Source organism: Polypterus senegalus, chromosome 10 (assembly GCF_016835505.1).
Source record: "Polypterus senegalus isolate Bchr_013 chromosome 10, ASM1683550v1, whole genome shotgun sequence".
In the NCBI taxonomy this organism is placed as follows: domain Eukaryota; kingdom Metazoa; phylum Chordata; class Cladistia; order Polypteriformes; family Polypteridae; genus Polypterus; species Polypterus senegalus.
Genome location: NC_053163.1, coordinates 144,766,304 through 144,794,252, shown reverse-complemented (window position 1 = coordinate 144,794,252; position 27,949 = coordinate 144,766,304). Strand labels below are relative to the sequence as shown.

General features: G+C 39.6%; 1 protein-coding gene across 1 annotated transcript in view; it reads right to left on the bottom strand.

The window, feature by feature from the left end:
• Positions 1–27,949, bottom strand: part of fsd1 (fibronectin type III and SPRY domain containing 1) — a 63,641-nt gene that overhangs the window by 29,521 nt on the left and 6,171 nt on the right. Inside the window, exons 3-6 of the mRNA XM_039766970.1 lie at positions 3,856–3,987; positions 3,660–3,761; positions 3,490–3,512; positions 3,153–3,274 (exon numbers count right to left, since the gene is read on the bottom strand). Of these exons, the coding sequence (XP_039622904.1) occupies positions 3,153–3,274; positions 3,490–3,512; positions 3,660–3,761; positions 3,856–3,987 (379 nt within the window). The remainder of the gene's footprint in view (positions 1–3,152; positions 3,275–3,489; positions 3,513–3,659; positions 3,762–3,855; positions 3,988–27,949) is intronic.

Sequence of the window (27,949 nt, the reverse complement as noted above, 5' to 3'; positions counted from 1 at the left end):
CATGTGGTGAGAGTATGCAGGCAGTTCCTGGAGGATGAAGGAATTGATACCATTGACTGGCCACCACACTTTCCTGACCTAAATCCAATAGAACACCTCTGGGACATTATGTTTTGGTCCATCCAATGCCACCAGGTTGCACCTCAGACTGTCCAGGAGCTCAGTGATGCCCTGGTCCAGATCTGGGAGGAGATCCCCACAACACCATCTGTCATCTCATTAGAAGCATGCACCGATGTTGTCAGGCATGTATACAAGAACACAGGGGCCATACAAAGTGCTGCACAATTTTGAGTTGCTGCAATTAAATTTTGGCAAAATGGACTAGCCTGCCACATAATTTTTCACTCTGATTTTTGGGCGCCTTTGAATTCAGGGCTCTGTAGGTTGATCATTTTCATTTCCATCAAACGATGTGGCATCCTTTCGTTCCTAACACATTACCCAGTCTATATCAGTATAGATATCCAGGAGGATTTCTTTTTCCCATTGAGATCTGATGTGTTTTCAAAGTGTTCCTTTAATTTTTTGAGCAGTTTATATATATATATATATATATATATATATATATATATATATATATATATATAATCTGACTTTCTCCAGACCTGACCTAATCTCTAATCTTGTAAGCAAAGCAGGACAGTAAACACACTGAGTATTTGCTCATCCTTTCTTATTTTAATGCAGTAGACTGTAGGCTTAGTCACCAGTGCAGACATGATGATGTGTATGTGTGTGTAGAGGGGAGGCCTGTGGTTTTGTAGTTATATTATACTGAGCGATACATAAGATATTTGTGAAGAAGAATCATAGGCATGTTCCGATTGTTCTGCCTGCTTGATCAAATACAAGTATACAATTCACACATACAGTACAATTAAATCCAGCATCCACATTTTTAATTTATCCTTGCTGTTGACCTAGATTGTCCTTAAATGAAAAGCTGACAATAAGAAATAACAGAAATCATCATGCTGATTACAGCTAATGATAAGCAAATATTGTTTCAAGTAATGAATAAATGATCACCATAACATGCAAATTATCATTAGCAAAATGCAAATACACAGTTAAGAGTTCAGTGTAAAAAAATTTCTCTCAAAAGCTAAAAAAAAAAAAATATCAGGAGTATACAAGTTCAGTTGATGAACTGGTACCATGAGTTAAAGTATAGATAATCAAAAGCAGATTTGTTTTTTGAGCATGTTCATTTTTTTCTAGGGATCCAGTTTTTTGAGCATTAATTTGCCTACCATGATTTCATGTTGTAAAACCCACTCTGTATATTATAAAGATCAGCTCCATGACAGTACCACGAGAAATTAGTTCATGCTTTTGTTTTCATTCAGCTAGATTACTGTAACACACTCCTCTCAGGACCATCAAAAAAAAAAACAGAATGCAGCTGCTAGAATCCTAACTAGGTAAAGAAAATCCGAACACATCTCTCCAGTTTTGATGTCACTACATTGGTAACCTGTGCCATTTAGAATAGTGCTTATGGTTTACCAAGCCTTAAACAATCTCGCTCCATTCTATATTGCAGAATGTCTGACACCTCACACTCCAAATCGTAACCTTAGATCTTCAAATGAGTGTCTGCTTAGAATTCCAAGAGTTATACTTAAAAGAAGTGGTGAGGCGGCCTTCTGCTGTTATGCACCTAAAATCTGGAATAGTTTAATGATAGAAATTCGCCAGGCTAATATGGTAGATCATTTTAAAAAAAGTGCTAAAAACTGATTGTTTCAAACATGGCTTCCTCATAGTTCATTTTAGCGTAACCCTGATATTCTGTATATGCATTGAATCATCATTTTTTCGTGGCTCCAAAATCTGTACTAACCCCTACTTTCTCTGCTGTTCTTTTTCTGGTTTTCTGTTGTGGCGACCTGTGAAACCACCACCTGATCAAAGAACCATGCAGTCCCCACATTGATGGATTGAAGGCCAGAGGTCCACATGACCATCAGCATCTAATTCTTCCATGTGAACCCTGAATACCATGAGAACTGATTGAGGTCATTTACGTTATGCAGAATGCCTAGAGGGGGCTGGGTGGTCTCATGGCCTCGGAACCCCTGCAGATTTTGTTTTTTGTTTTGTTTTTTCTGTCCTCCGTCCATCAGACCTTACTTTTATTCTATGTTAATTAGTATTGCCCAATTTAATTTGTATTTTTTGTCTTTTTTTTCCTCTTTCTTCATCCTGTAAAGTACTTTGAGCTTCATCACTTTTATGAAAATGTGCTATAGAAATAAATATTGTTGTTGTTGTTGTTGTTGTTTGAAGTCACTGAGCGCTTCATTACGATTCATTCAACTGCCAATGCATGTCAATGGAGATTGCATTGCTATCTGTTTGGGTTTATGCACTTGTTAACAACTGGTGGGTCTTAATCTGGACTTTTGGAATAAACTCCTAAACTCAACAAGTGTTAAACTAAAAACACTTTTAGATATTGTTAATCTGACAAATTAGTAAGTGAAATACTGAATTTCCAGTTTACTTTTATATAATCCATTATCTACTCAGCAAGCTCAGAAAGCAGCACATATTGATGAATTTAATGTAATCAAAACATAAACTCAATGCATGCAAACAATTATGTTAATCTATAGAAATTTTTAAAACATTTTGATGTAATAGTTATAATAACTACAGATGCATGTAAAATAAACAAAGTAAGAGATTTGTGCACCATCATGGAGTTTTTCTAGGGTTTATTTCCCTACAAGATTTCAGGTAATGGAAGCACAGAAACAGGAGTAAAGAGTGCATCAGATTAGATGGTTTGTGTTTTCTACTGATTAAAATTAAGTTATGCAGATTATCATGGCACTAGAGAGTAGCAATGTACCACATTTTGCTCAGATATGGCAAAAAGAATTTCACTGTACTCTGTATAACACTACTGCCATTAACATAGACCTCTGCCAATAACATGTCCCTTTACTCCATCCTGGGCATATTGTACACATCATATTTACACTGTCCTATCAACTGGCTGAATCCCATCCCACCTGAAGATCTTAACTAACCCACATATAGTATGGTAACAACTTAGGATAACACATGCACGTTACAAACAGACAAACACGCACACATATAGCCCACCTCCCTGTTTAAACAACCTAAAAGTGTCATACCTGGCAGGAAGGTGAGTGCTTGCAGCATCTGCTTCTCCTGAGTGAAATCAACCATTAGGTGACTCATGTTGTCGCTCACCTTGGCCTTCAGGGACAGACGGAAAGCTGGTGCCATTGTCACACTGGGATAAAGGAGTGGGTGGAGAACAAGAATAAACAAACAGCAGTCACTCTGTAACAAGCAAACTGAATGGAGGTCAGCAAAATACATTTGGCATTATGGAAAAAGAGGAATGGCGCAAAAGGCAACTAATTATGAGCTAAGCTAAAAAAAAAAAACACACCAAAAAACAAAAATGATGGGGAGGGTGAGGGGATGAGGAAGAGGATACGGTACCTATCTTTAATCTGTTTGGCAGCCTTGTAGAAGCAGACAAAGAAAAGAAGAGAAAATAGGTCAGTATCCATTGAAGCAGGCCAAGTGTCAAGAGATCAAGCCAACTACCTTTCAGGCTCTTACAGAGAACCACATGCACATTCAGGAACCAGCAGGAGGAAGGAGCCTACCTCTCGGAAGCCTTCACTTTCGGCTGAACACAGAGTCTGATTGGCCTGTTCTAGCAGCTCCTCCGAGCTCTCCAGGGCTTTGGTGCAGGCACTGAGTTGACTCTGAGATAGCAAGACAGTATAAGTACAGCAGCCAAAGAAAACACATCTTATCATTATCTCCCAATCTTAAGATTGCCCCGAAACATGGGATCACCTGGAGGTCATAGGTCTTGCTTGCCCGCTCTTGTTTAATACGAGTCAGCATGGTATCTTTAAGTTCATCCAGAATAGTGTAGAGTGAGGTGAACTCCTGCTCCAGATCCTGCTGGACTCTTGCAGAGTTCTCCTGCAGAGAAATATGGACAGAGGAACCCATTTGTAGGCACAAAGAATGACACAGTAGACAAAGACAATGGCTGAAAAATTCAAATACCATCACTGGCACAGTGAGTGACTTTTGACCTGCCTGTGTTTAAATTTGTTACATACAGCAGACAGTGTGCTTTTATCCCTTTTTTTTTTTAAATGTAGAAAGTTGTCTTTAGGGAGCCCTTCCAAACTACTGATAAGAATGACAAACGCCTGATTGTATTTATACTATTGGAAAACCCCCAAAGATTTCAATGTTTGTCTTTGTAAGAAATATTTAAAATTTTATGCACAAAAGTCTGTTATTAAGACAGGCTTTTAAAATTCCATATAAATTTGGTAACTCTGGGTAATTTTGGGAATATAAATAACATAAATTAATGTTAGCAGTTGGTGCTGCTACACTAAAGTTTCAGTGTCGTGATTTGAAACCTAGATAGATAGATAGATAGATAGATAGATAGATAGATAGATAGATAGATAGATAGATAGATAGATAGATCGATCGATCGATCTTAATTTGTCCCAAGGGGGAAATTTCATTTTTTACATAAGCTCTTCATATAAATACATTAAAAATAGGTAATTTAGATCACATTATCTGCTCCACAAACTTTACTCTCCCCTTTACAACACTAGCAGCACTGCAAGGATGTTTTTTCATTTCTCCAGTGTCTTCAGTACCATCCAGCCATCCCTGTTAAGTGGTAAACTCAGAGATATGTGGATGGACGAGCCTATGGCATCCTCAGTAATGGACTGTCAGGCAGACCGCACTTTGTGAGACTTGAGGAATGTGTCTCTGAAGTGGAAGTACACAACACTAGAGCACCACTAGGGACAGTCCTCTAGCTCGGTTCACCTTAGACTATGAATATAGCACCAGGTCATGTGATTTGCAGTACATTTCACAGAGAGGATGTGCAGGATTGTTCATAATGGCACTCAATTTTGTTTTTAATTTTCTCCTTTGCAACTACCTCCAGGAGGTTGACAGTGCATTATATAACTGAGCCTACCTTTTTAATTAGTTTGTTGATTCATTTGGCCTCTTCTGAAGTGATGTTACCAGCTCAACACACCACAGTGTAGAAAACTGAACTGGCCAGCAACGAACATAGTCTCATAAGGAAAAAGAGGTTAGAGCAGGCTTTCTTGTGTAGTTTCTTTGAGTTCCGAGATCAGTCCAACCTGTCATTAACATGGACCCCCAAGTACTTCTAGTAAGGCGCTTTTCCACTGCATAGTACAGCACAGCACAGTTCAGTACAGCTCACCTTGGTTCGGCTCAGTTCGGCTCGGTTTGCGTTTCGACTGCAGTTTAGTACCACTTTAGAGTGGGCGGGATTATTCACGTGTCGTTATAGTTGCGCCGCCTCTACTGCCGTGACACCGTGGAACTTTTACAACACGCAGACAACAACAACACTTTAGCTCGACGACGCGCAAGGGTAAGCATCTAAAAAAAGCACATCACTAGCTAACTTGTATCACTGTTGCAAAGCATAAAATGAACTTAACTGCCAGTGTAACATTAAAATGCTGATTCTGTATATTACAGATCTTCCACATTTTGCAAAAAAGTCGCCGCAACAGACCATCTGTTTGGACATTTAACCGTGCCTCAGAGTGGTGGGATGTGATTGTTCCCGGTTTTACAAACACTCAGTGGCTGGAGAACTTTCGAATGTCTGAAGAAACATTCATCCACTTATGCAACAAACTGCGTCCAGCGATGGAGAGACGGGACACAAACTTCCGCGTGTGTGTACCTTTAAAGAAAAGAATAGCCAGTGACGCAGTAATGACGATTTTCTCCGGCCAATCAGTGACCAGCAGAGTTTACACGTCACGTTTTGGTAACGGTTCGGCGCGCTTGGAACCTCAGCTGAGGTGGTACTAAAAAAAAGGACCAGGTACCAGGTACTGTTCCCAGTGGAAAACCCCCCAAAAGTGAGCTGAACTGAACCGTGTCGTGCCGTACTATGCAGTGGAAAAGCGCCAGTAGTGTACCCCATCTACATCCACTCCCTGAATAGTGACCAGACACAGAGGCTCTTTGGTATGGTGAATGTCAATAACCAGTTCGTGGGTTTTGCTGATGTTAAGATGGAATAAGAACAGCAGGCCCAGCTCAGCACCAGTCACACAAGGAGTCCGCAGAGCTCTGTCCTTTATCTTACAGTATGCTCTTCTCTATCTACATGCTCCCCCTTGACCATATTATTCATAACTTTGGGCTGGGTTATCATTTTTATGCAGATGATACTCAACTCTGTTTCAATGTTAAAAGCAGAATTTCATCAGAGCCTTCTCAGCTCAGAACTTACCTCAGTGAAATTAAAACCTGGATGGAGCAGAAGTCCTTAAAATTAAATTGAAACAAAACTAAACTCCTGCTATTGGGCACTAAGGCACAACTTAAGAACAAGAACCTCTTCTCGGTAACTCTTGATGGTGATCTCATTAGACCTTCTTGTAATGCAAGGAATCTTTGTGTCATTTTGGATTTCTCTCTTTCTTACTCCACCTCCACTTTCTTACTTCCACTGTCATATATCCCATGTTTGCTCATTCCTGTCCTTTTCTAATGCTGAGGAACCTATCCATGCTTTTATCATATCCTGCATCAATTATTGTAACTGGCTGGCAGGCGCAGCTTCTAATCTTATATCACATCTCCAGTACTAGGTTGTTGTACCGTGTTAGCCATTATGAATGTAGAGAAAAGCCAAGCAAAATGACACCTTTTATTGGCTAACTAAAGATTACAGTATGCAAGCTTTCGAGGCAACTCAGGCCCCTTCTTCAGGCAAGATGTAATCACATCTTGCCTGAAGAAGGGGCCTAAGTTGCCTCGAAAGCTTGCACACTGTAATCTTTTTAGTTAGCCAATAAAAGGTGTCATCACATCTCCAGGTAATTCAAAATCCTGTGTCTTACAGGATCGAGTATAGAATTCTACTAATAACCTACAAAGCTTTAAATAGCCTTGTACCGGACTACATCAGTGACCTTCTCCATCGTTATGCTCCTGTGCACCCACCAAGGTCCTCTGATTCCGGCCATCTTGTTGTGCTGCGCTCTAATGGTGACAGGGTCTTCAGCTGTATAGCACCCAGACTTTGGAAAGACCTTCCTAAATTAATTAGACTCCATTCATTCTTTTAAAAAACAACTTCAAACTCATCTGCCCAGGAAGGCTTTTACCTTAACCTAACTCTCTGCCCCTTCTTTCAGTTTACCTCTCTGTGCAGACGCTCAGTATAATTTGTGTCTGATTTGTTCAGGCATTTCTTTTAGTATTGAAATTAGCATTATACTCTGGTTTATTGTCTTTTATTCCATTTAATGCTTTTGTGTATTCTGTGTTTATTTGTTTATTGTTCTATGCGGAAACTATTTGTATCATTTTGTTTTAAGTGACTTGAGCATGGGAAAGGTGCTATATAAATAAAATGGATTATTACTAAGACACAGACAATTCTCTTTGCACCAAGATACAAAGTTATCCATCTGACTCTGAGCCCGTGTGCGTGTGTGGTTTTCTGTCACTGCAGCTTTCCATCCAGATCAAACAGACATTAGCCTAACTGGACACTCTAATGTGGCCTGACATGAGGGAGTACGGCTGTCCATGTAAGTGTGGCCTGTGATGGTCTTGAGCTCTAGTCAAGGTTATCCTCCATCTTGTTTTCAGTACTGTGGCTCCTGTCATACTGAAATGGACAAGATGAATAGAAAATGGAAAGAAGGGTAGATGGAGAGATTATTATTTGAATCAGAGCTTAAAAAAAGACAGTTGCATTGCAATGAGATGACAAGCTTTACAATTAGTAAATAAAAATATTCTGTTATTGTAAACTGGTGCTCACAACATGAGGTATAATATAAAATAAAAAGTGTCCGATAGTGCAATGGGGAATAAAAATGTTTTGTTTTTTTTAGTTTATTAAAAAAACACTCATAATATTGACCGTTTGTGTTTTTAATTTAGGATAATGTTGATAGGATGCAGCTTTTAAGTGAATAAACTGTATGACCAAGATTATAATTAAACTATAGAGCTCATTAAGACAAACAACTAGCATTACTTTTAATTGTGTGTATTTAAATGGGAGTTTAACAGAAGGTTATTTACGAGAAGCAACACGCACGCACATGAGACGGTCACTGACAGGCAGGCAATTACTAATGACATCATGCTGTCAAAGGGCGAGGGGAGAAGCTGCCCAGGCCTAACTGTGAATGAAGGTAAGTATTTCAAGGACTGGACAGATTGAGAGGCTGACAGATAGATAAATGGATAGAACCATCAGCTAAGCATGTTGTGCAAAGCAAGCTCTACATATATCTAGAATATAACAAAAAAAAAAAATCTTTTGACATCTGCTTGAAGAGTCCCTATGTGCACTGGTGACTATTTCAAAACAGATCACACAAAGTACGTAACCTTTATCTGCATTAAGACATTCCTTTCCTAGAGTGAGTATACTGTCGTTTTGTTTATTTACATGTTTCTGTTATATTGGAATTGTATTTTTTGTTGAAAAAATTTTTTTATGCTTTTGTCTTGTTTTTCTGGGGGTAAAGATAACGCTAAGGAGACTACAATACCTTCAGACTGACAAAAGAGCATGACCAAGGGTAAATTCTCAGTCGTCCAGCTTTGACTGATATAACTGTAACTAAAAATAGCCAAAAAGTGACCGTATAAAAGAAAACACCCTTATTGTCGTGACGCAGACGTTGTGCAGTGTTTGAGAGAGAAACAGATAATCTATGGCTTTGAAAATGGAGGGATGACATGCAGCTTTTAATATGAGAAATGAGAATGCAGCATTGGTATGAGAGAGAGAGGAGGGCGGTGTGGGCAGTTCTGAAGCCACACCAAACCATCATGCTATCCGAGGGCGAAACTGCAGCTCAACCTAAAATAAACCCTGATGAAGAGGAGGAAGAGAAAGGCTGGGCAGTGGTGCATCATTTTAAAGAAAGCCTTGGTTGGATTAAGAAGAACGGACTCTTCAAATTACATATTTATCTCTCTCAGTTATACTGTAGGGTGTTGTAACCATGTTAGTCATTATGAAGGTAGCGAGAAGTCAAGTAAAATGACACCTTTTATTGGCTAACTAAAAAAGATTACAATACACAAGCTTTCGAGGCAAGATGAAGAAGGGGCTTGAGTTGCCTGAAAAACTTGCATATTGTAATCTTTTTTTAGTTAGCCAATAAAAGGTGTCATTTTACTTGACTTCTCACTACAGCTATAGTGAAGTATATAAGTTTATAGATACTGATTTTAAGTGTTCTTCTGTTAACTTCTAGTATTTAAAGGCCGGCTTATCTGCAAATAAATATAAGTAATGATTAAAGTTGAAATATTACCTCCATGCAGCATGCCTTGTTTATTGACATCATCTGCCCCTGTGTGCTTGTTCAAGTGATTCATTAGTTGTTTAGCTCTTTCAAAAGTAGCACCCAGGAAAACTGAAGGATGCAGGTAACCTGGCAGGAGAATCTCCTGGCCTTTCTGGAGTATGTCTTAGGGTTCATTTATACTTCACGCTCAGAACGCATATGCGCCCGCATCATGGCTTCCACGCGTTCATTTGACGCGTCCTGTGAGCAGGTCCTCAAAAATTAACGAGACACGTGCGCGAGGTGCTGTACGAGCAAAAAATTGGGGGGTTGCAGTGTGCCAAAAGTTGGAATGTGACATCAGAGTCTCTGTTTACTATCCACATGTAACAGAAAGCCGCTTTGCGGATCCTACGAGATTGATGTGCGCGCTTCGATATTTGATGAATGGTTCGATGTGGTGAAGCAAAATGCCGACATACAAATGCGTTTGTGGTGCTTTTATTTTCAAGCGTCACATATTTCCCATCGTAATGACACAATACATTTTAAAAGTCTCGCATACCGTCTCCTGTGCCGTCTTTTTTTTATTCCTAGGGCTTCCTCCGGACCTGACAGCAGCGGCAAACAGCAATAGATCGTCACACAGAACACATTAAATGTATGCTATTCCAACTCTCTGCACATTTAGATTCCTACGATTTACACTTGATATCATTTTCATGATGAAATGCATTAAAGTATGTACAGTATGTTACATTTTACAGATAAGTCATTCATTTCGTTTAAATAATGAATAGTGTTAATAATTACACACATGGGGGTGACACAGTGGCAGAGCGGTAGCACTGCTGTCTCGCAGGGAGTCACGTCGCTGGTATTCTCTGCCTGGAGTTTGCATGTTTTCCGTCTGGGTTTCCTTCCAAAGATATGCAGATTTGGTGACACTAAAATGACGCTAGCGTGTGTATGTGAGTGCTTGTATTCACCTTGCAATGAGCCGACGCCCGTCTGCCTCGTGCCCAATGCTTGCTGGAATGGACAAATCCCTGAATTGATGGATTTAACCATTAAACATCCTTTTCAGAGATATTGCGGTAAGGTGTCATCGGAATTTAATGGGTGTTCCAGGCAAATCACAACACAGCGAAGCCGAACCTGTTCTCACTGTGATGATATCTCGCTCTGCCACCTGATGGATTCCTCCAGATTTCTGTAAAGTAGGCGCACAAGAATAAATAGTAAAACGCTTGTGTAGCAGGAGTGTCCGCTGCAGCATGCATCGCATGAAGTATAAACCCGGCCTTACATGCTTGTTCAGGTGTGAGATGTGAAGCCCTTTCTAGGGTAACAATGAGGTAGCCAGCCTCTGACCCTCAGAAGATATTGAAGCTGAGGTTGCCAGTCTTGGCCAAATTGCTAATGTTAGGCTAGGTTAGGTCAGAATAGGTGGTCTTTATTACAGAATTAATTTTAAGATTGTCATTATGGTTTTCTCCACTATAAAACAGCTGAGTTCTCTAAGAAAGAAATCTTTGTCTGCCCCTTCCTACCAATATGTTCTGTGTCATGATTAAAGTTGGATTTGTTATCAATGATTGTCCCCAGATATTTGTAGTGCTCAGCCATCCCTCCTTTAATTAAAGTTGAGGTAGTGGAAGGAGGAGGATATCCAAGATCTACAACCAAATTGTTTTGTCTCAGAAATATTTAGCTCTAAAAAGGAAAGATTACACCATTGAACAAATGCATCGACAACAGGTTCATGGCTGTCTTCTTTATCTTCAACAAGATTAACAATGACAGAGTCATCTGCAAATGTCAGGCTATGTCTATCCTTGTGGGAACTCCAGCAGTTATTTGTAAACAAGATGAACAAAAGAAGTGATAAAACAGCAACCTTGGGGGTGGCACCAATAGATATACAGTTTGACTGTATTTAGAATATCAGAAAAACAGCCATTGTTTAAAAGTCCAAAATCCACCCCCATTGATCCAAGTCGATCCAAAACGAATTGATCAATCAAGAAGTTTTTCAATTAAAATGTGAAGCTGGATTGTATTAAAACGTGTTTGAATTGTACTGATTTTTCAAAAGTAGCTGATTTGGGAGGTCACGGCAGAAGAACAGCTCTTGGCCTATGCTAAGGTACTTTGGAAAATGTAGGCTTTTCAGGAGTAGTGATTTGTGTGTCCCAACGAGTATGCAGCTCCTGGCCCTTGCGAAGGTGTTGATGTGGAGGTAGTCAGCCTCAGCTGTCACAGAGACATTAAAGCTGAGGTAGCCAGCCTTGGCCCTTCCACCCTTCCATCTGTGTTGAGAATGAGTGAATGCTACACATGTAAGTATCACAGGGTGTACATAAAAATAAAGCCTACGAAAGAAGACACTTCCAGTATTAACTTGTCCACCAATATAAAAAAATGTTTTAGAGGCCAAAAATACCTTTTGGGAATGCTTTCAAATGATAAGACAGTATGGAAGGCACTGGAGTACTTAGACCGAGGTGCAGAAATGCACAGGCATAAGGAAATATATGAAACTTCATGAGTTTTTGGGTTGAGGCCGGCTCTACTTCTACACACAGGTACTCATTTTCGTGTTCCACTTCTGCAATTTGAATTCTGGTCAAATCTGAGGCTTTCATAATCCACTGCTCTGACAGTCTGGACAAATATAGATACTGATAATCATGTGTATATCCTTTAAAAACTATCAGGCTATACAGAGCTGCTTGCCTTAATCAGTTATGATCTATAACAGCTATTGGGCACATTTTTCTTCACAATCAGGAAGACATCACACAGGTCAGTGCACAGAACATGATACAAATTTGGTAAAGGAAAAACTAAGCACAAAGACAAAAGAATCAAAAACAAGATTTGCTGATAAGGAATAAGGATCGTGGTTGGTTATACATGTAGGATTGTGCAAAGAGACTCCGATGATTATCCAGACAAACACTGCATGCCACCTGTCTGACTTAAGACGTCACTTGTGCGTTAACTGTATATTGCAGATAAGCAGATAACAGCCTGGCTAAGGGAGCTCTAAAAAGCCCGCATGATGGCAATATGAGAGATCTACAAATGACATCAAGCCTAGATATTTAAAAAAATGGTGCCAGGTTTCATTCACTAGCACAGTAAACCCTGAAGCCAGAAATACTGCTGATATGGTAATCAGAGACTATAAAAGCAAGGCTGATCACAACCAGGCTTATTTAAAAAAATAATAATAAATCATATACATCTTTGACAATGACAATGCTCTGCTTGCAAATCTAATATTCTGCTCTCAAAAGATAATGTTCACATTGCAGCCTGGGTTTACTCAGATTAAATCGTTTGCTTTGACAGGCTTCTGCATATAAAAATCTGTAGTCCTTGACAGGACAACTAATATCAATATTTCACCAAGGAGAAGCACATACCAAAAGTAATCTGTCCACTAAACCATTCCAATGTCCTAGCCACTTTTAAGGCTACAATAAAGCTGCAATAGTTAAAACATGCAGTCATTTCCAAACTTATTGGCACCCTGGGAAAAAAAAAACAAAAATCCATTAACAGCCAGACACATAAATATATTCAGGGTGACTAATTGTTGTGTATATTGAAGGACAATCCCAATGAAATGATTTAGGTAATTCAAAAAACATTATTTGTCCAATATTTTTCACACCACTTATTTCTCAATGCTGTAACTAAGGTTTCAAATAAAAATGCCTTGTTGGGTGTGCCATAAATGCACTCCATTTAATCTCAAATCGTATCAGTCCTACTCAACATAGATAAAAGTCTGACCACTAGGGCATTAGAACACGCTAGACGAGAACAGGCCATTCAGCCCAACAAAGCTCGCCAGTCCTATCCACTTGTTTCCTCCAAGAAAACATCAAGTCGAGTTTTGAAAGTCCCTAACGTCTTACTGTCTACCGCACTACTTGGTCGCTTATTCTAAGTGTCTATTGCTCTTTGTGTAAAGAAAAACTTCCTAATTTTGTGTGAAATTTACCCTTAAGTTTCCAACTGTGTCCCCGTGTTCTTGATGAACTCATTTTAAAGTCACCGTCTCAATCCACTGTGCTAATTCCCTTCATAATTTTAAACACTTCAATCATGTCACCTCTTAATCTTCTTTTGCTTAAACTGTAAAGGCTCAGCTCTTTTAATCTTTCCTCATAACTCATCCCCTGTAGCCCTGGAATCAGCCTAGTTACTCTTCTCTAGACCTTTTCTAGTGCTGTTATGTCCTTTTTGTAGCCTGGAGACCAAAATGCACACATCTCAGATGAGGCCTCACCAGTGCATTATAAAGGTTGAGCATAACCTCCTGTGACTTGTACTCCACACATCAAGGCGCTATATAACCTAACATTCTGTTAGCCTTCTTAATGACTTCTGAACACTGTCGGGAAGTCGATAGCTTACAGTCCACTATGACTCCTAAATCCTTCTCTTAAGGTGGACTTCTCGATTTTTGTGTATTCAAACCTAAAATTTTTACTTCCTATGTGTAATTCTTTACATTTACTGACATTAAATTTGATCTGCCACAAATCAGCCTAAGCCTCTATGCCATCGTCCTTCTGTAATGATATAACGGATTCCAAATTATCTGCTAATCCACCTATTTTGGTATCATCTGCAAACTTAACCAGCTTGTTACTTATATTCCTATCTAAATCATTTATATTTATTAAAAATAGCAGCGGCCCCAGCACTGACCCCTGCTGGTCACCACTCTTAACATCGGCCAGTTCTGATGAGGTTCCTCACACCATCACCCTCTGCTTCCTGTGTCTGAGCCAATTCTGCACCCATCTAAAAACATCACCCTGAACTCCCACTTCTTTTAGTCTGACCAATCAGATGTTTAAACCCCCAGACAGACAAGACAGTCAACCTGGCTCAAGCCACTTATGCATCCTGTGCAATACCACTTTAAAGGAAAAATGCAGCTTTTAGATCAGGGCTCCAAATTCAGTGTGGGATTGTCTCACAAATTTATTAATACCCCAAATTCTGACTTTTAATGCGTGAATTTCTCACATATATTTATTTAATAAGCAATCTCTTTACCATAGTTGGTTGAAAGGATATTCGAAGTCTTTTTCAAATTACTAATATAATTTTTTCTTAGTAAATTCTTAAGAATTTATACTTTTTATTGTTCATGTTTGTTAAGCTCACATGCACTGGATGTCACTTGCCTTTTACAATTGCTCTTGACTAGAGTGTGTAGCTGGAGAAGTGTCCAACTGCAGTCAGGACAGTTTTAGGCCTCGGACAGATCCGAGCACTTCAGACATTATGAGGTCCATAAATTGATGGCCCCCTCCCCTGTTTCGCTAGCGAACTGACGCCTATGTTACACGCCCCTCATGACAATTTCAATTCCCTTTAGTTCCTGCGCTCAAATGTGGATTCAGCATTTACTAAACTTCTAAACTATCGAGGTCTCTCAGTTTTGCATCTGAAGCAGTTGTTTTGGTGTCCTATATTAGAAACAAACTGAACCAAAAATCTTAACATTTTGTATTTTATAGTACAGCATACATTATATATCTGCATTTGCCCTGTCTAATTCATGAGACTGCACTTTTTAATACGTTCGTTATATGCGGCACTCAACGGAGTAGCGGCTCTGTGGCTAAGGATCTGCACTGGTAATCGGAAGGCTCACCCCATACAAAAATGGGAAATGCTAAGGAAGAAGACGAAGAAGAATAAATTATATGCTGCACTCAGCTGCGATTAACAGTAAATGTTCTTATAGACTCTGAATCGAATAAATCATATAATTTGTGTAAAGTCAGCGCCCTCTCTGTGTTATATCATTAGTACTGTATTATTACAGGTGTACAAAATTTTAATATCTATATTAATGATGAATTAATTGTGCAGAGTTTATACTCCAGAAGAATGATGCACTCGCCCTCAGAAGCACGAAGAGGCATAAAGTAGTCATTCGAGTCCCCCCAGCTAAGACCTTCTCTGTTAGCCAAGCGGCTTTGTGTACCCATTGGGGATGATTTGCGACCTCACACCAAGTACGAAGAGACATTTATTGCATTAGCATGACAGTTTATCCTGGTGAAGCTTTTTTATTTATAATAAATATTTTTTTGCACACGTTCAGTTTGTCACCATTACTATAACTGAACATTTAGCACAAAAATGTACCGATAACACGGTGATGAGGTCTTCGAAAGTGGGTGGAGTCCAAAATGATGCAGCTAAATAGAAGCGTCATCTTATGGGCCTCAGAATGTCTCCTGCCGCTGCATCTGTCCGAGGCCTAAAACTGTCCTGACTGGAGTTCCTCAACCTGATCGGCTGTTCAGTGGAGCGCAGGAGATAAAGACATGGGGAGTGTGTGATGCCCTGTGTTTAAACTCTACTTTAGAAGAAACTCGACTACACTTTGTTATATTGAAGGCTAAAAACAGGCTGCAGTATATTCTTCTGTATAAATTGATACCAAAATTCAGTAAATTTACCTGGATTGTTTAATGAATTTGTTTGGACTGACTGCTTGCCTGTAAAACCTGATCTGAAAAGTACCATTAGTGACACACAAAAAGACAAACAATGCTCAAGGATAACTTTCAAGAGGTTCATCTGTAGATACTGTACAGGTGCTGGTCATAAAATTAGAATATCATGACAAAGTTGATTTATTTCAGTAATTCCATTCAAAAAGTGAAACTTATATATTAGATTCATTCACTACACACAGACTGATGTATTTCAAATGTTTATTTCTTTTAATTTTGATGATTATAACTGACAACTAATGAAAGTCCCAAATCCAGTATCTCGGAAAATTAGTACATCAATTAAGACCAATGCAAAAAGGATTTTTAGAAATGTTGGCCAACTGAAAGGTATGAACATGAAAAGTATGAGCATGTACAGGACTCAATATTTAGTTGGGGCTCCTTTGGCCTGGATTACTGCAGCAATGTGGCGTGGCATGGAGTCGATCAGTCTGTGGCACTTCTCAGGTGTTATGAGAGCCCATGTTGCTCTGATAGTGGCCTTCAGCTCTTCTGAATTGTTGGGTCTGGCGTATTGCATCTTCCTTTTCACAATACCCCATAGATTTTCTATGGGGTTAAGGTCAGGCGAGTTTGCTGGCCAATCAAGAACAGGGATACCATGGTCCTTAAACCAGGTACTGGTAGTTTTGGCACTTTGTGCAGGTGCCAGGTCCTGTTGGAAAATGAAATCTGCATCTCCATAAAGTTCGTCAGCAGCAGGAAGCATGAAGTGCTCTAAAACTTTCTGGTAGACGGCTGCGTTGACCTTGGACCTCAGAAAACCCAATGGATCAACACCAACAGATGACATGGCACCTCAAACCATCACTGACTGTGGAAACTTTACACTGGACCTCAAGCAATGTGGATTCTGTGCCTCTCCTCTTCCTCCAGACTCTGGGACCTTGATTTCCAAAGGAAATGCAAAATTTACTTTTATCAGAGAACATAACTTTGGACCACTCAGCAGCAGTCCAGTCCTTTTGGTCTTTAGCCCAGGCGAGACGCTTCTGATGCGGTCTCTTGTTCGAGTGGCTTGACACAAGGAATGTGACAGCTGAAACCCGTGTCTTGCATTCGTCTGTGTGTGGTGGTTCTTGAAGCACTGACTCCACCAGCTGCAGTCCACTCTTTGTGAATCTCCCCCACAGTTTTGAATGGGTTTTGTTTCACAATCCTCTCCAGGGTGCGGTTATCCCTATTGCTTGTACCCTTTTTCTACCACATCTTGTCCTTCCCTTCGCCTCTCTATTAATGTGCTTGGACACAGAGCTCTGTGAACAGCCAGCCTCTTTAGCAATGACCTTTTGTGTCTTGCCCTCCTTGTGCAAGGTGTCAATGGTCATCTTTAGGACAACTGTCAAGTCAGCAGCCTTCCCCATGATTGTGTAGCCTACAGAACTCGACTGAGAGACCATTTAAAGGCTTTTGCAGGTGTTTTGAGTTCATTAGCTGATCAGAGTGTGGCGCCAGGTGTCTTCAATATTCAACCTTTTCACAATATTCTAATTTTCCGAGATATTGAATTTAGGACTTTCATTAGTTGTCAGTTATAATCATCAAAATTAAAAGAAATAAACATTTGAAATACATCGGTCTGTGTGTAATGAATGAATCTAATATACAAGTTTCACTTTTTGAATTGAATTACTGAAATAAATCAACTTTGTCATGATATTCTAATTTTATGACCAGCACCTGTATACCTGTGGCTAAGGTTGCCACTTCTCAGACTCTGAAAAGAAAGGCATTTCAGAAAAAAAAATGAGGACTTCATAGGATGTGTTTCCCTATGATACCACAATTCACCTTTATATTCTCGTGTGGTATTTAGTAATGTTCTCTGGTTTTGTCAATATTTCATAATCCATCCACTATGCAACCCACTATATCCTAACTACAGGGTCATGGGTGTCTGCTGGAGCCAATCTCAGCCAACACAGGGCGCAAGGCAGGAAACAAACCCCGGGCAGAGCGCCAGCCCACCGCAGGGCATGCACACACACACACACACCAAGCACACATTAGGGACGATTTAGAATCGCCAATGCACCTAACCTGCATGTCTTTGGACTGTGAGAGAAAACCAGAGTACCGGAGGAAACCTACGCGGACACAGGGAGAACATGCAAACTCCACGCAGGGAGGACCCGGGAAGCGAACCCAGGTCTCCTTACTGCGAGGCAGCAGCGCTACCCACAGCGCCACCGTGCCGCCCATTAATGGTAAAAATCTCAAAGAAAATGTGTTCATGGGCGAGCAGATAATAGTCATAGTCCTTCTCAAGCCTGCTTACTCCCATTCAGAGGAGCAGAGAGCAAACTAAACTGATAGAACAAGGCACAATGCAGGCAAAAAACCTGGCTGGGGTGCCAACCTACCGTAGGGTCCACTCACACAGGGACCATTTACCATGTGAAAAGAAACTGGAATACCCAGAAAAAAAAAACAACACAAGACACAGGAAAAACAGACAAGCTCACTGCAGGCAATCAGGTACTGGATTTGAACCTGGATCAGTGAAGTGGCTGTGCCAATCAGTCTCCACTACTCTGCCACCCCAGCTAAGTCTATATTAAATACACGTTAAACAGATGATTTACTCAAAATTCTTAAATTGTGTGCATTTACACAGCCTTATGTTAACAGGGAATACAGTACAGTATGGATGAAAAAATTTAAAAGAAAAATATAAATTTTTCTCAGCATATTTTATTTTATATCCTATAGCTTTTTATGTGTCAACTGAAGTAATTGTTCTTTGGAAAGTCTGGAGTTTTGACTAAATGTGAGTGGAAATCTTTACACACAAAATTAAAGAATTCCATAAAAAAAACTGGCTGATAATTATCTACTCAAAAATTTTATAAAACTACTGTAAACATTAGCAAAAATAAGCTGTGAAATAAAAAAATGCCTGAAATGGTAATATCAAAGTGCTTTTTAAATTGTGGGCCGTTACAATACAATACAATACAATACAGTTTATTTTTGTATAGCCCAAAATCACACAGGAAGTGCCACAATGGGCTTTAACAGGCCCTGCCTTTTGACAGCCCCCCAGCCTTGACTCTCTGAGAAGACAAGGAAAAACTCCCAATAAAAACCTTGTAGGGAAAAATGGAAGAAACCTCGGGAAAGGCAGTTCAAAGAGAGACCCCTTTCCAGGTAGGTTGGGCGTGCAGTGGGTGTCAAAAGTAGGGGGTCAATACAATACAATATACAGAACAGAACAATTCCTTAAGACTGCATAATAATAAAAATTTTAGAAGTCCGGTTTAACAGTAGATGATATGACATAATTAGGTTTGGATATTTTTAGAGTCCTGGAGACCTCATCCATCTAGCTGCCTCCCCATTTGGTCATGCCACATCTGAAACGTTGCTCCGATGAAAGGACCCCTCCGTTGACACCTGCTCTCTACACACACACACACATACAGTTTCACTTCTCGAGAGTTTGAACTTTCTCCCTGTGCTCAATTCAAGGGGAAATTGACACCCAATTTTAAAACGGAATTTCAAGCCCTGTAAAAATGAAGAATAACCAGCCAGGCAAACCAACGACGGTGTCCCACCAGACAACCATTGTTAATGGATCTTACTGCCCTGAAAATGTCAGATTACATGACTAAGAATCACAGGTAATGAATGACTGGCTACATGATTCCCACGTGACGCCTTATCACAGTTTACAATTTCCAACATCTCACGAGCTCACTGCAATTTGACAGCCAATTAATGTGCGGTCAGACGGCGCAGGTGGCTGTACTATTGTTTTCCAGGTATGGGGAGTTCAGCCGCATTCTCAACCTGTCATGGTAAGACAAATACAAACACAGACAGACAAGCCTCCCTTTTGTTCACATGGTCCAAAGCACCTGCTTAGTCTTAGGCGTGGCCCACACTAACACGGGTATATGTGGAAACACTCTACGTTTTCAAAATGTTTCATCCAAGCTAGTGTTTTCAGATCATTTATTTACCTTTTTCATTCGCTCTGAAACTCCAAAAATGCATGAATCTTTCTTATTGGGCCTGCACGATTTATCAAGATTAAGATGCAAGGTTCCTTTATTGTTATTGCATAACACATACCAGAAACAATGATCAAAAACTATACTTTTAAAAACCACACATCTAATATTCTCACATATATAACTCACACATTAGCACAATTGTCAGCATATGCAAAAAAAAAAAATACATTTATATTTTGAGAAAATAAGTAACAATGATGAATAAAATATTTCACAATGATGTCTATAAGGTATGTGATTTCAGTACAGAATTTAGTATAGTAATCACTTTGGGATAGAAACTGTTCATCAGTCTTGTGGTCCGCACTCTAATGGCCCCTATATACAACACAAGTCCCTTACGACGCTGGATTTATCAGCCAAAAGTAAAAAGGTAAATAGCATTAGGAAAAAACAAACACTTCATTGTGTGGACAGACTCTTTTTTAAACCATAAGTTGTATCTAACGTGTTAATAAGTTAATTTTCCCCTGCTTTTGATTTGGATTCAAATGTGACTGTATACGTTTTGCAAATGTAAAGAATCGAAAGGCCGTTTAAACCCCTTATCAAATCATACTACTGTTTTTACATTAAAAATAATTAGCGTATATACTCGCGAATAAGATCTCCTGCGGATAAGTTGGGACTTGTTCTGTTCTGTATTTTGTATTGTATTGACCCCCTTCTTTTTGACACCCAACTGCACGCCCAACCTACCTGGAAAGGGGTCTCTCTTTGAACTGCCTTTCCCGAGGTTTCTTCCATTTTTTCCCTACTGGGGTTTTTTTGGGAGTTGTTCCTTGTCTTCTTAGAGAGTCAAAGCTGGGGGGCTATCAAGAGGCAGGGCCTGTTAAAGCCCATTGCGGCACTCCTTGTGTGATTTTGGGCTACACAAACAAACTGTATTGTACTTGATTTCATCGTATAATTTCTGTTCTTTATATAGAATACACTACCATGACTGTTCATTTGTCTGTCCAGGATTTTAAATCACCTGTAGCCCACAAACCGTTTGACCTATTGATCTGAAATTTGGTATACATATACTATGTGACCTCTACTATCTGTTTTCAGGGGGATGATTGACCTCCAAGGTTATTCCTCTATTTAATTTTTTTTTTTACTTTAATTGTAGAATCAACTCTCGGCAGCAGCCAGCAGTGAGGTTGTGTGGCGCATGCGTACGGGCGCCGTTCTCATCCCTACCACCTTCGCCGTCAATTCCTCTACCTTTTCATATCTTACATCATTCTTGAGGCAGATTGAAGACATAAATGCCAGCTTAAGTGAAAAATTAAGGAGAACGTACTAAGTAACAGCAACACAAACACTGACTTAATCATTTTTAACGCAAAAAGATGCCGACGAAAGAAGAGAAGAAGCGGGCCGCTAGGGTGGAGAAAAGAAGAGCTGCTCAGGAAGCAGCAAGCGCATCAACCTCTGAGCAAACGAATGATAAACGTCCAGAGAAAGAGGATGAAAACTAGGAATGCTCAGGTCAAGTGTATTCACTGCACATTATCGTGCAGTGCGCCGTTACTGGTATTTTATAATGTTGGCCGCACAAGTCGAATGTGGAAAACTCACGCTATTGATCCAAGAGATTACGGCATGCTAACGCCCACCTGAGAGAGTAACCACGGAGCACACGGCCTTTTTTTCTATGTGGGTGCGGCAATGTGCTGTATCAGCGTGTGCTCCTAACCTCTCTCTCTCTACGAGACCACACAGTAATACCCGAACTATTCCAAAGCAACATCTCCACTGTTTTGTGTTTTTTGTACCTCACACTCTCATACACCTTTATTGTAAGAGCATCCCTTATCTACGATGAATCGTTCGATTAGAAGAAAAATATGAAGCTGGTTTTAAATTAAAAGTCGTTGAAGTAGTGAGCTACTACTAGTAACAGTGCTGCTGCAACAAAATTCAATGATATCTGTGAAACTGATGCGAAATTGGAGCAGGCAAAAAGATGTGTAAAAAAGAAAAAGAAAAAAAAAAAGTGTTGCATTTTTGAACGGCGTATAAGTTGGGGTCTGATTTTATGATCGAGTTTTTTGGGTTTCAAGACCCAACTTATATGTGAGTATACACGGTAATCAAAAAGCATTTGGTGTCTACATGGAAAATTACAAAATACAAACCCACAAAAAAAATAACATATAATCCCCTTGTTAAAATCAATGTGGAGGCGGGTTGAAGAAATATCACTGCTTAATAATATAAGATAAAAAAATGGTGGAGATGGTAAACCAAGAAAAAAAACTTTGAGAACCCCAGCCTAAAGATACCAGGAGATATCTGATGCCATATTCCTTAATAGCTTGCTATAGTTAAGCATTTGCTTTGAATAATAGATAGATAGATAGATAGATAGATAGATAGATAGATAGATAGATAGATAGATAGATAGATAGATAGATAGATAGATAGATAGATAGATAGATAGATAGATAGATAGATAGATAGATAGATAGATAGATAGATAGATAGATAGATAGATAGATAGATAGATACTTTATTAATCCCAAGGGGAAATTCACATAATCCAGCAGCAGTATACTGATACAAAGAAACAATATTAAATAAAATAGTAATAAAAATGAAAAAAAAATTAAAATAAAATTAATGTTCGCATTTACTACCCCGGGTGGAATTGAAGAGTCACATAGTGTGGGGGAGGAACGATCTCCTCAGTCTGTCAGTGGCTCTGCTATTGTCTAAAATCATGCTGTGGGACTGCAGAAATCAAAATCCAGGATCATGCCCAGCTTTGCAGCATTGGTTTTTTTTTTTTTTACAGGGGGGCTCTGACCAGATGGTAGAATATTTTGAAGGGCCTTACCTTAAAAAAAGGTTGAACACACTAAGAAGCATTTTTTGACAATAAACAATTAAACTTTCCAACATTAAATAAGGTCAATGTAGCTCAGGCCAAATTTACACTTTACCTGAATGTTAACTGTAGTTACTCAAAGTATGGGCAACAAAGGAACCCTCTGAATTTGTGTGAGCACAGCAGCTCTCAGAAAATTATCATCAATTTGTTGGGTTTATTTTATGTAAAATACTCGTAGCTACTTCCTGGTGCAAAATGAGAGCTTCTCTACTGGCTGTTTGATTATATCAATTAAAAATCAGTGGAGAATCTGAAACTCACCTACAGTGCATGCATCCAGAAAGTATTCCCAGCGCATCACTTTCTCCACATTTTGCAAATTTATTAAAAATTAAAAAATTGAGAAATCACACGTACATAAGTATTCACAGCCTTTGCCATGAAGCTCCAAATTGAGCTCAGGTGTGTCCTGTTTCCCCTGATCTTCCTTGAGATGTTTCTGCAGCTTCATTGGAGTCCACCTTTGGTAAATTCAGTTGATTGGACCTATTTTGGAAAGGCACACACCTGTCTATAGAAGGTCCCACAGTTGACAGTTCATGTCAGAGCACAAACCAAGCATGAAGTCAAAGGAATTGTCTGTAGACCTCTGAGACAGGATTGTCTTGAAACACAAATTTGGGGAAGGTTACAGAAATATTTTTGCTTCTTTGAAGGTCCCAATGAGCACAGTGGCCTCCATCATCTGTAAGTGGAAGAAGTTCAAAACCACCAGGACTCTTCCTAGAGCTGGCCGGCCATCTAAACTGAGCGTACAGGGGAGAAGGGCCTTAGTCAGGGTGGTGACCAAGAACCCAATGGTCACTCGGTCAGAGCTCCAGAGGTCTTCTGTGGAGAGAGGAGAACCTTCCAGAAGGACAACCATCTCTTCAGCAATCCACCAATCAGGCCTGTATGGTAGAGTGGCCAGACGGAAGCCACTCCTTAGTAAAAGGCACATGGCAGCCCGCCTGGAGTTTGTCAAAAGGCACCTGAAGGACTCTCGGACCATGAGAAACAAAATTCTCTGGTCTGATGAGACAAAAATTTAACTCTTTGGTGTGAATGCCAGACGTCACGTTTGGAGGAAACCAAGCACCGCTCATCACCAGGCCAATACCATCCCTACAGTGAAGCATGGTGGTGGCAGCATCGTGCTGTGGGGATGTTTTTCAGCGGCAGGAACTGGGAGACTAGTCAGGATAAAGGGAAAGATGACTGCAGCAATGTACAGAGACATCCTGGATGAAAACCTGCTCCAGAGCGCTCTTGACCTCAGTCTGGGGCGACGGTTCATCTTTCAGCAGGACAACGACCCTAAGCACACAGCCAAGATATCAAAGGAGTGGCTTCAGGACAACTCTGTGAATGTCCTTGAGTGGCCCAGACTTGAATCTGATTGAACATCTCTGGAGAGATCTTAAAATGGCTGTGCACCGACGCTTCCCATCCAACCTGATGGAGCTTGAGAGGTGCTGCAAAGAGGAATGGGCCAAACTGGCCAAGGATAGGTGTGCCAAGCTTGTGGCATCATATTCAAAAAGACTTGATGCTGGAATTGCTGCCAAAGGTGCATCGACAAAGTATTGAGCAAAGGCTGTGAATACTTATGTACGTGTGAATTCTCAGTTTTTTTATTTTTAATACATTTTCAAAAATCTCAAGTAAACATTTTTCACGTTGTCATTATGGGGTGTTGTGTGTAGAATTTTGAGGAAAAAATGAATTTAATCCATTTTGGAATAAGGCTGTAACATAACAAAATGTGGAAAAAGTGATGCGCTGTGAATACTTTCCAGATGCACTGTATATATTAATTATAAACCATCTTGTGATGGCTCGTCAGCTACAAGAAAGAAAGTCACACCGCCCAGGTCCTTTGTTTTAAAAACAGAATCAAATCTTTATGGTTTTTTCCCTGCAATTTGAATATAAAAAGGCTGTTCTTTCTCATCGGACTGATGGCTGTTTATTTTTAATGAATGGCAACAGAAGTTATCCGATCAAAAACTGAATTACCTGTACTTAGAAGTGAGAAGTAATGTGGAGTGAAAATTTCCATAATATGGCTTGCTGGGTTAGGAGTAACATGACACTGCCTATAAAAACATTTAATACTGCCAGTTCCATTTTGCATATTCAAACTGCAAAACACATTTACATATGCAAAAAATTCAAATATGAATGCAACCGCTCAATTTTTTCTTTGTGTGGGAACTCTTTATTTTCACATGACAATGCCTGCTAATTGCACTTTGCAAATGGAGCACTTGCGTCTGTGTAAAACTGTGCAAACAAAAATTAACCCAAATGCTCAAAGAGTATTTTATATCAGAAGCTCTGCAGTCACACTAAACTTAACAGGTTGCCATCGCTTATCTTACACAAATACAGAAAATGATTCAAGAGCGATTTTCTTCTCACAGGCAAGAACAACATGTTTAATGTGTAAGAAGGGCACAAAATACAAATAGAAGTCCTCCTGTAAAATATGGTGGTGAATCTTTGATGTTATGTTGGTTTGTTTCTGCTGGCCCTGGGGCCTTTCTTAAGGTCAAATGCATCATGAAGTACTAAGATATTTTAAACAGTAAACTGATGACAGCTGCCAGGAGGCTGAAACTTCCCCCCATAACTGGATATTCCAGAAAGACAGTAAAATGAAGCATGTATCCAATTCCATTTTACAACTTCTATCTCAGTCTCCAGATATGAACCCAATAAGAACACATGATTGGCACTGAACAGTAAAAATGTTACCTTGGTATATTCCTTCATAAAACCCTTTAAAATTTCATATGTGTAGTATTCATTCCACTTAATAGTAAATAAATGTAAAATATTTAACATGTTAGAAAGTAAAATAAAGTGCTAGAATAGTAATGTGTATACTGTGCCAGGGCGGCTCTAGGCTCGTGGCCACCCTGGGCAGAGAAAGAATCGGTGGCCCCTTCGCCTGCCAATGTCAATATAGTATCTTATGCACGGCGGATGGCCATGTTCGTTGCGAAACTGCATAGCCGCCTCGTGCTCATGACACAAGCGTTTCACTTATGATAAAGTTCAGGATTGCTCCTATCTGTGACGCAATGAAAGCCTGCTGAGCCGCCTTTCTCTTTCGTTTCGAATTACCAGATTCATGCACTCGAAATCTCTTCGTTTTGCTTAGAATGGGTATGCAAATGTCTTGTGTCCCCTATCCGAGTTCCGACCAGATATTCACGATGACTATTGTGCTAACACTAATACTTTATTAAAACTAGGAGAAACATTGATTTGTAAGACGACTCGCCCACTTGCACTAACTTTGCTTCAGCTGTGTTGTTATTTTCTCTTTCTGTTTTATATTCAATATATATTGGCGTGGCGACCCCTGGGATTTAGCGGCCCTGCGCAGGTGCGCTGGTTGCACATGCCTAAGGCCGCCCCTGACTGTGCAAAGTAACGAGGATTTTAAAAAATGACTAAATACAACTCATAATATTTCATTTGTGTATTTTATTTTAGTGTTTTTATTTAGGATTATTTGTCCAGACGCCTGCGGTGGGCTGGCGCCCGGGGTTTGTTTCCTGCCTTGCACCCTGTGTTGGCTGTGATTGGCTCCAGCAGACCCCCCGTGACCGTGTAGTTAGGAGAAAGCGGGTTGGATAATGGATGGATGTCCAGACGCAGGATGTAACTGAATAAAGAGTGTCCACAGAGCCCGTACAGGAAAGCTGTCATTAGCTTATAGATCAGATATAGGGACCTAAAGAACTAAGGACTCATAGGATGGTTTTCAGAAGATAGGATAACAGTTTGAAATACATGCAAACAGATTCAAGAATTCTGGGATGATAAATGAAAAAGTAAATATTAAGAGTGTTATTATTTTATCCATTTAAACTCAGAAAAACTAACCAGTGTGTACATGCTTGTAAGAAGATACGAAATAGTGGCTTGGGACTTTGTAAATCAACATGTTTCTCAAAGTTAGCTAAAAGTAACCTCACTCACAACTAACCAGACCTATGAAACTTATCAGTTGTTTGTTTTCTGCTGATCCAGATCTATGAAACTTATCAGTTGTTTGTTTTCTGCTGATGTAAGATCTTATATAAAACAGCCATCAAAGTCACTCTGTAGAGGAAAGGATTTTAAAAGTACTGTACTTTCAGATACATCACAGTTGCCAGAGAAAGAGATGACAAAGCAGTCAGATTTGCCATCTACCATTCTTCCACTCTCGAGCGTCCCACCTGGCTTTAAAAGAATACTCCACCTAAAAATGATATTTTATTTATATGCTACTCACCCCAAGTGCTATGTGGTGTAAATGTAATCTATTTTCACAAGGAATGGAGGGAAGTAACTATCACATAACAGAACTCAACAGCCACCAGTTCTGTACAACGGCAAACAATGTGAAGAACTTCAGTTGGGTTTGGGAACTCGGGCTACTTGTGACACATAATCCATGTGTCTTTTATCCAGTTGTTAGCTCAAAACATGCAAAACAAATCCTTTCCTGCTAAAATAGTGTTAATTAGCTACTTGCTGTATTATCAGGCAGGTTTGTAAGCAGGAATCCCAAAGACCCCTGAGAGAGAATTTTTGAATTGAAGACAGGACTCTTGACCAACAAACTACTAAAGAGGTGGATCTTCAAGTCAAAAAGAGCAAAACTTCAAATTGTGCACTAAACATATTACTAAGACTGCATTTTTCCACTTAAATATTTCATGATCGCTGCAGGAAGCTGAGAATTTAATACATGCTTTTGTGTTAAGCCATCTAGATTATTTAGATGCACCCATACAAGGATTACCAAAAAAAAGAAAAAAAGAGAAAAGTCGGCTGCAGCTAGTCTATAAGGCAGCAGAAGAGATTTTCTTAACTAAAAACAGAAAACCTGAGCCTCTCTCACCAGGCCAAAATTCATTACACTGGCTGCCTGTTTCATTTAGGATTGAATTTAAAATATACAGTAATTAATAATACAGGGTGGCCCATAATTTTGTATATGATTGAAAAGGCGTTATTGTCAGGAAACTACCAAAGTTATTATCAAGTAACATAATGGAACATTATCATTAAGAACCTTAAATGTTTTTTCATCCCCTGTTCTCCATAACATGGTCCACC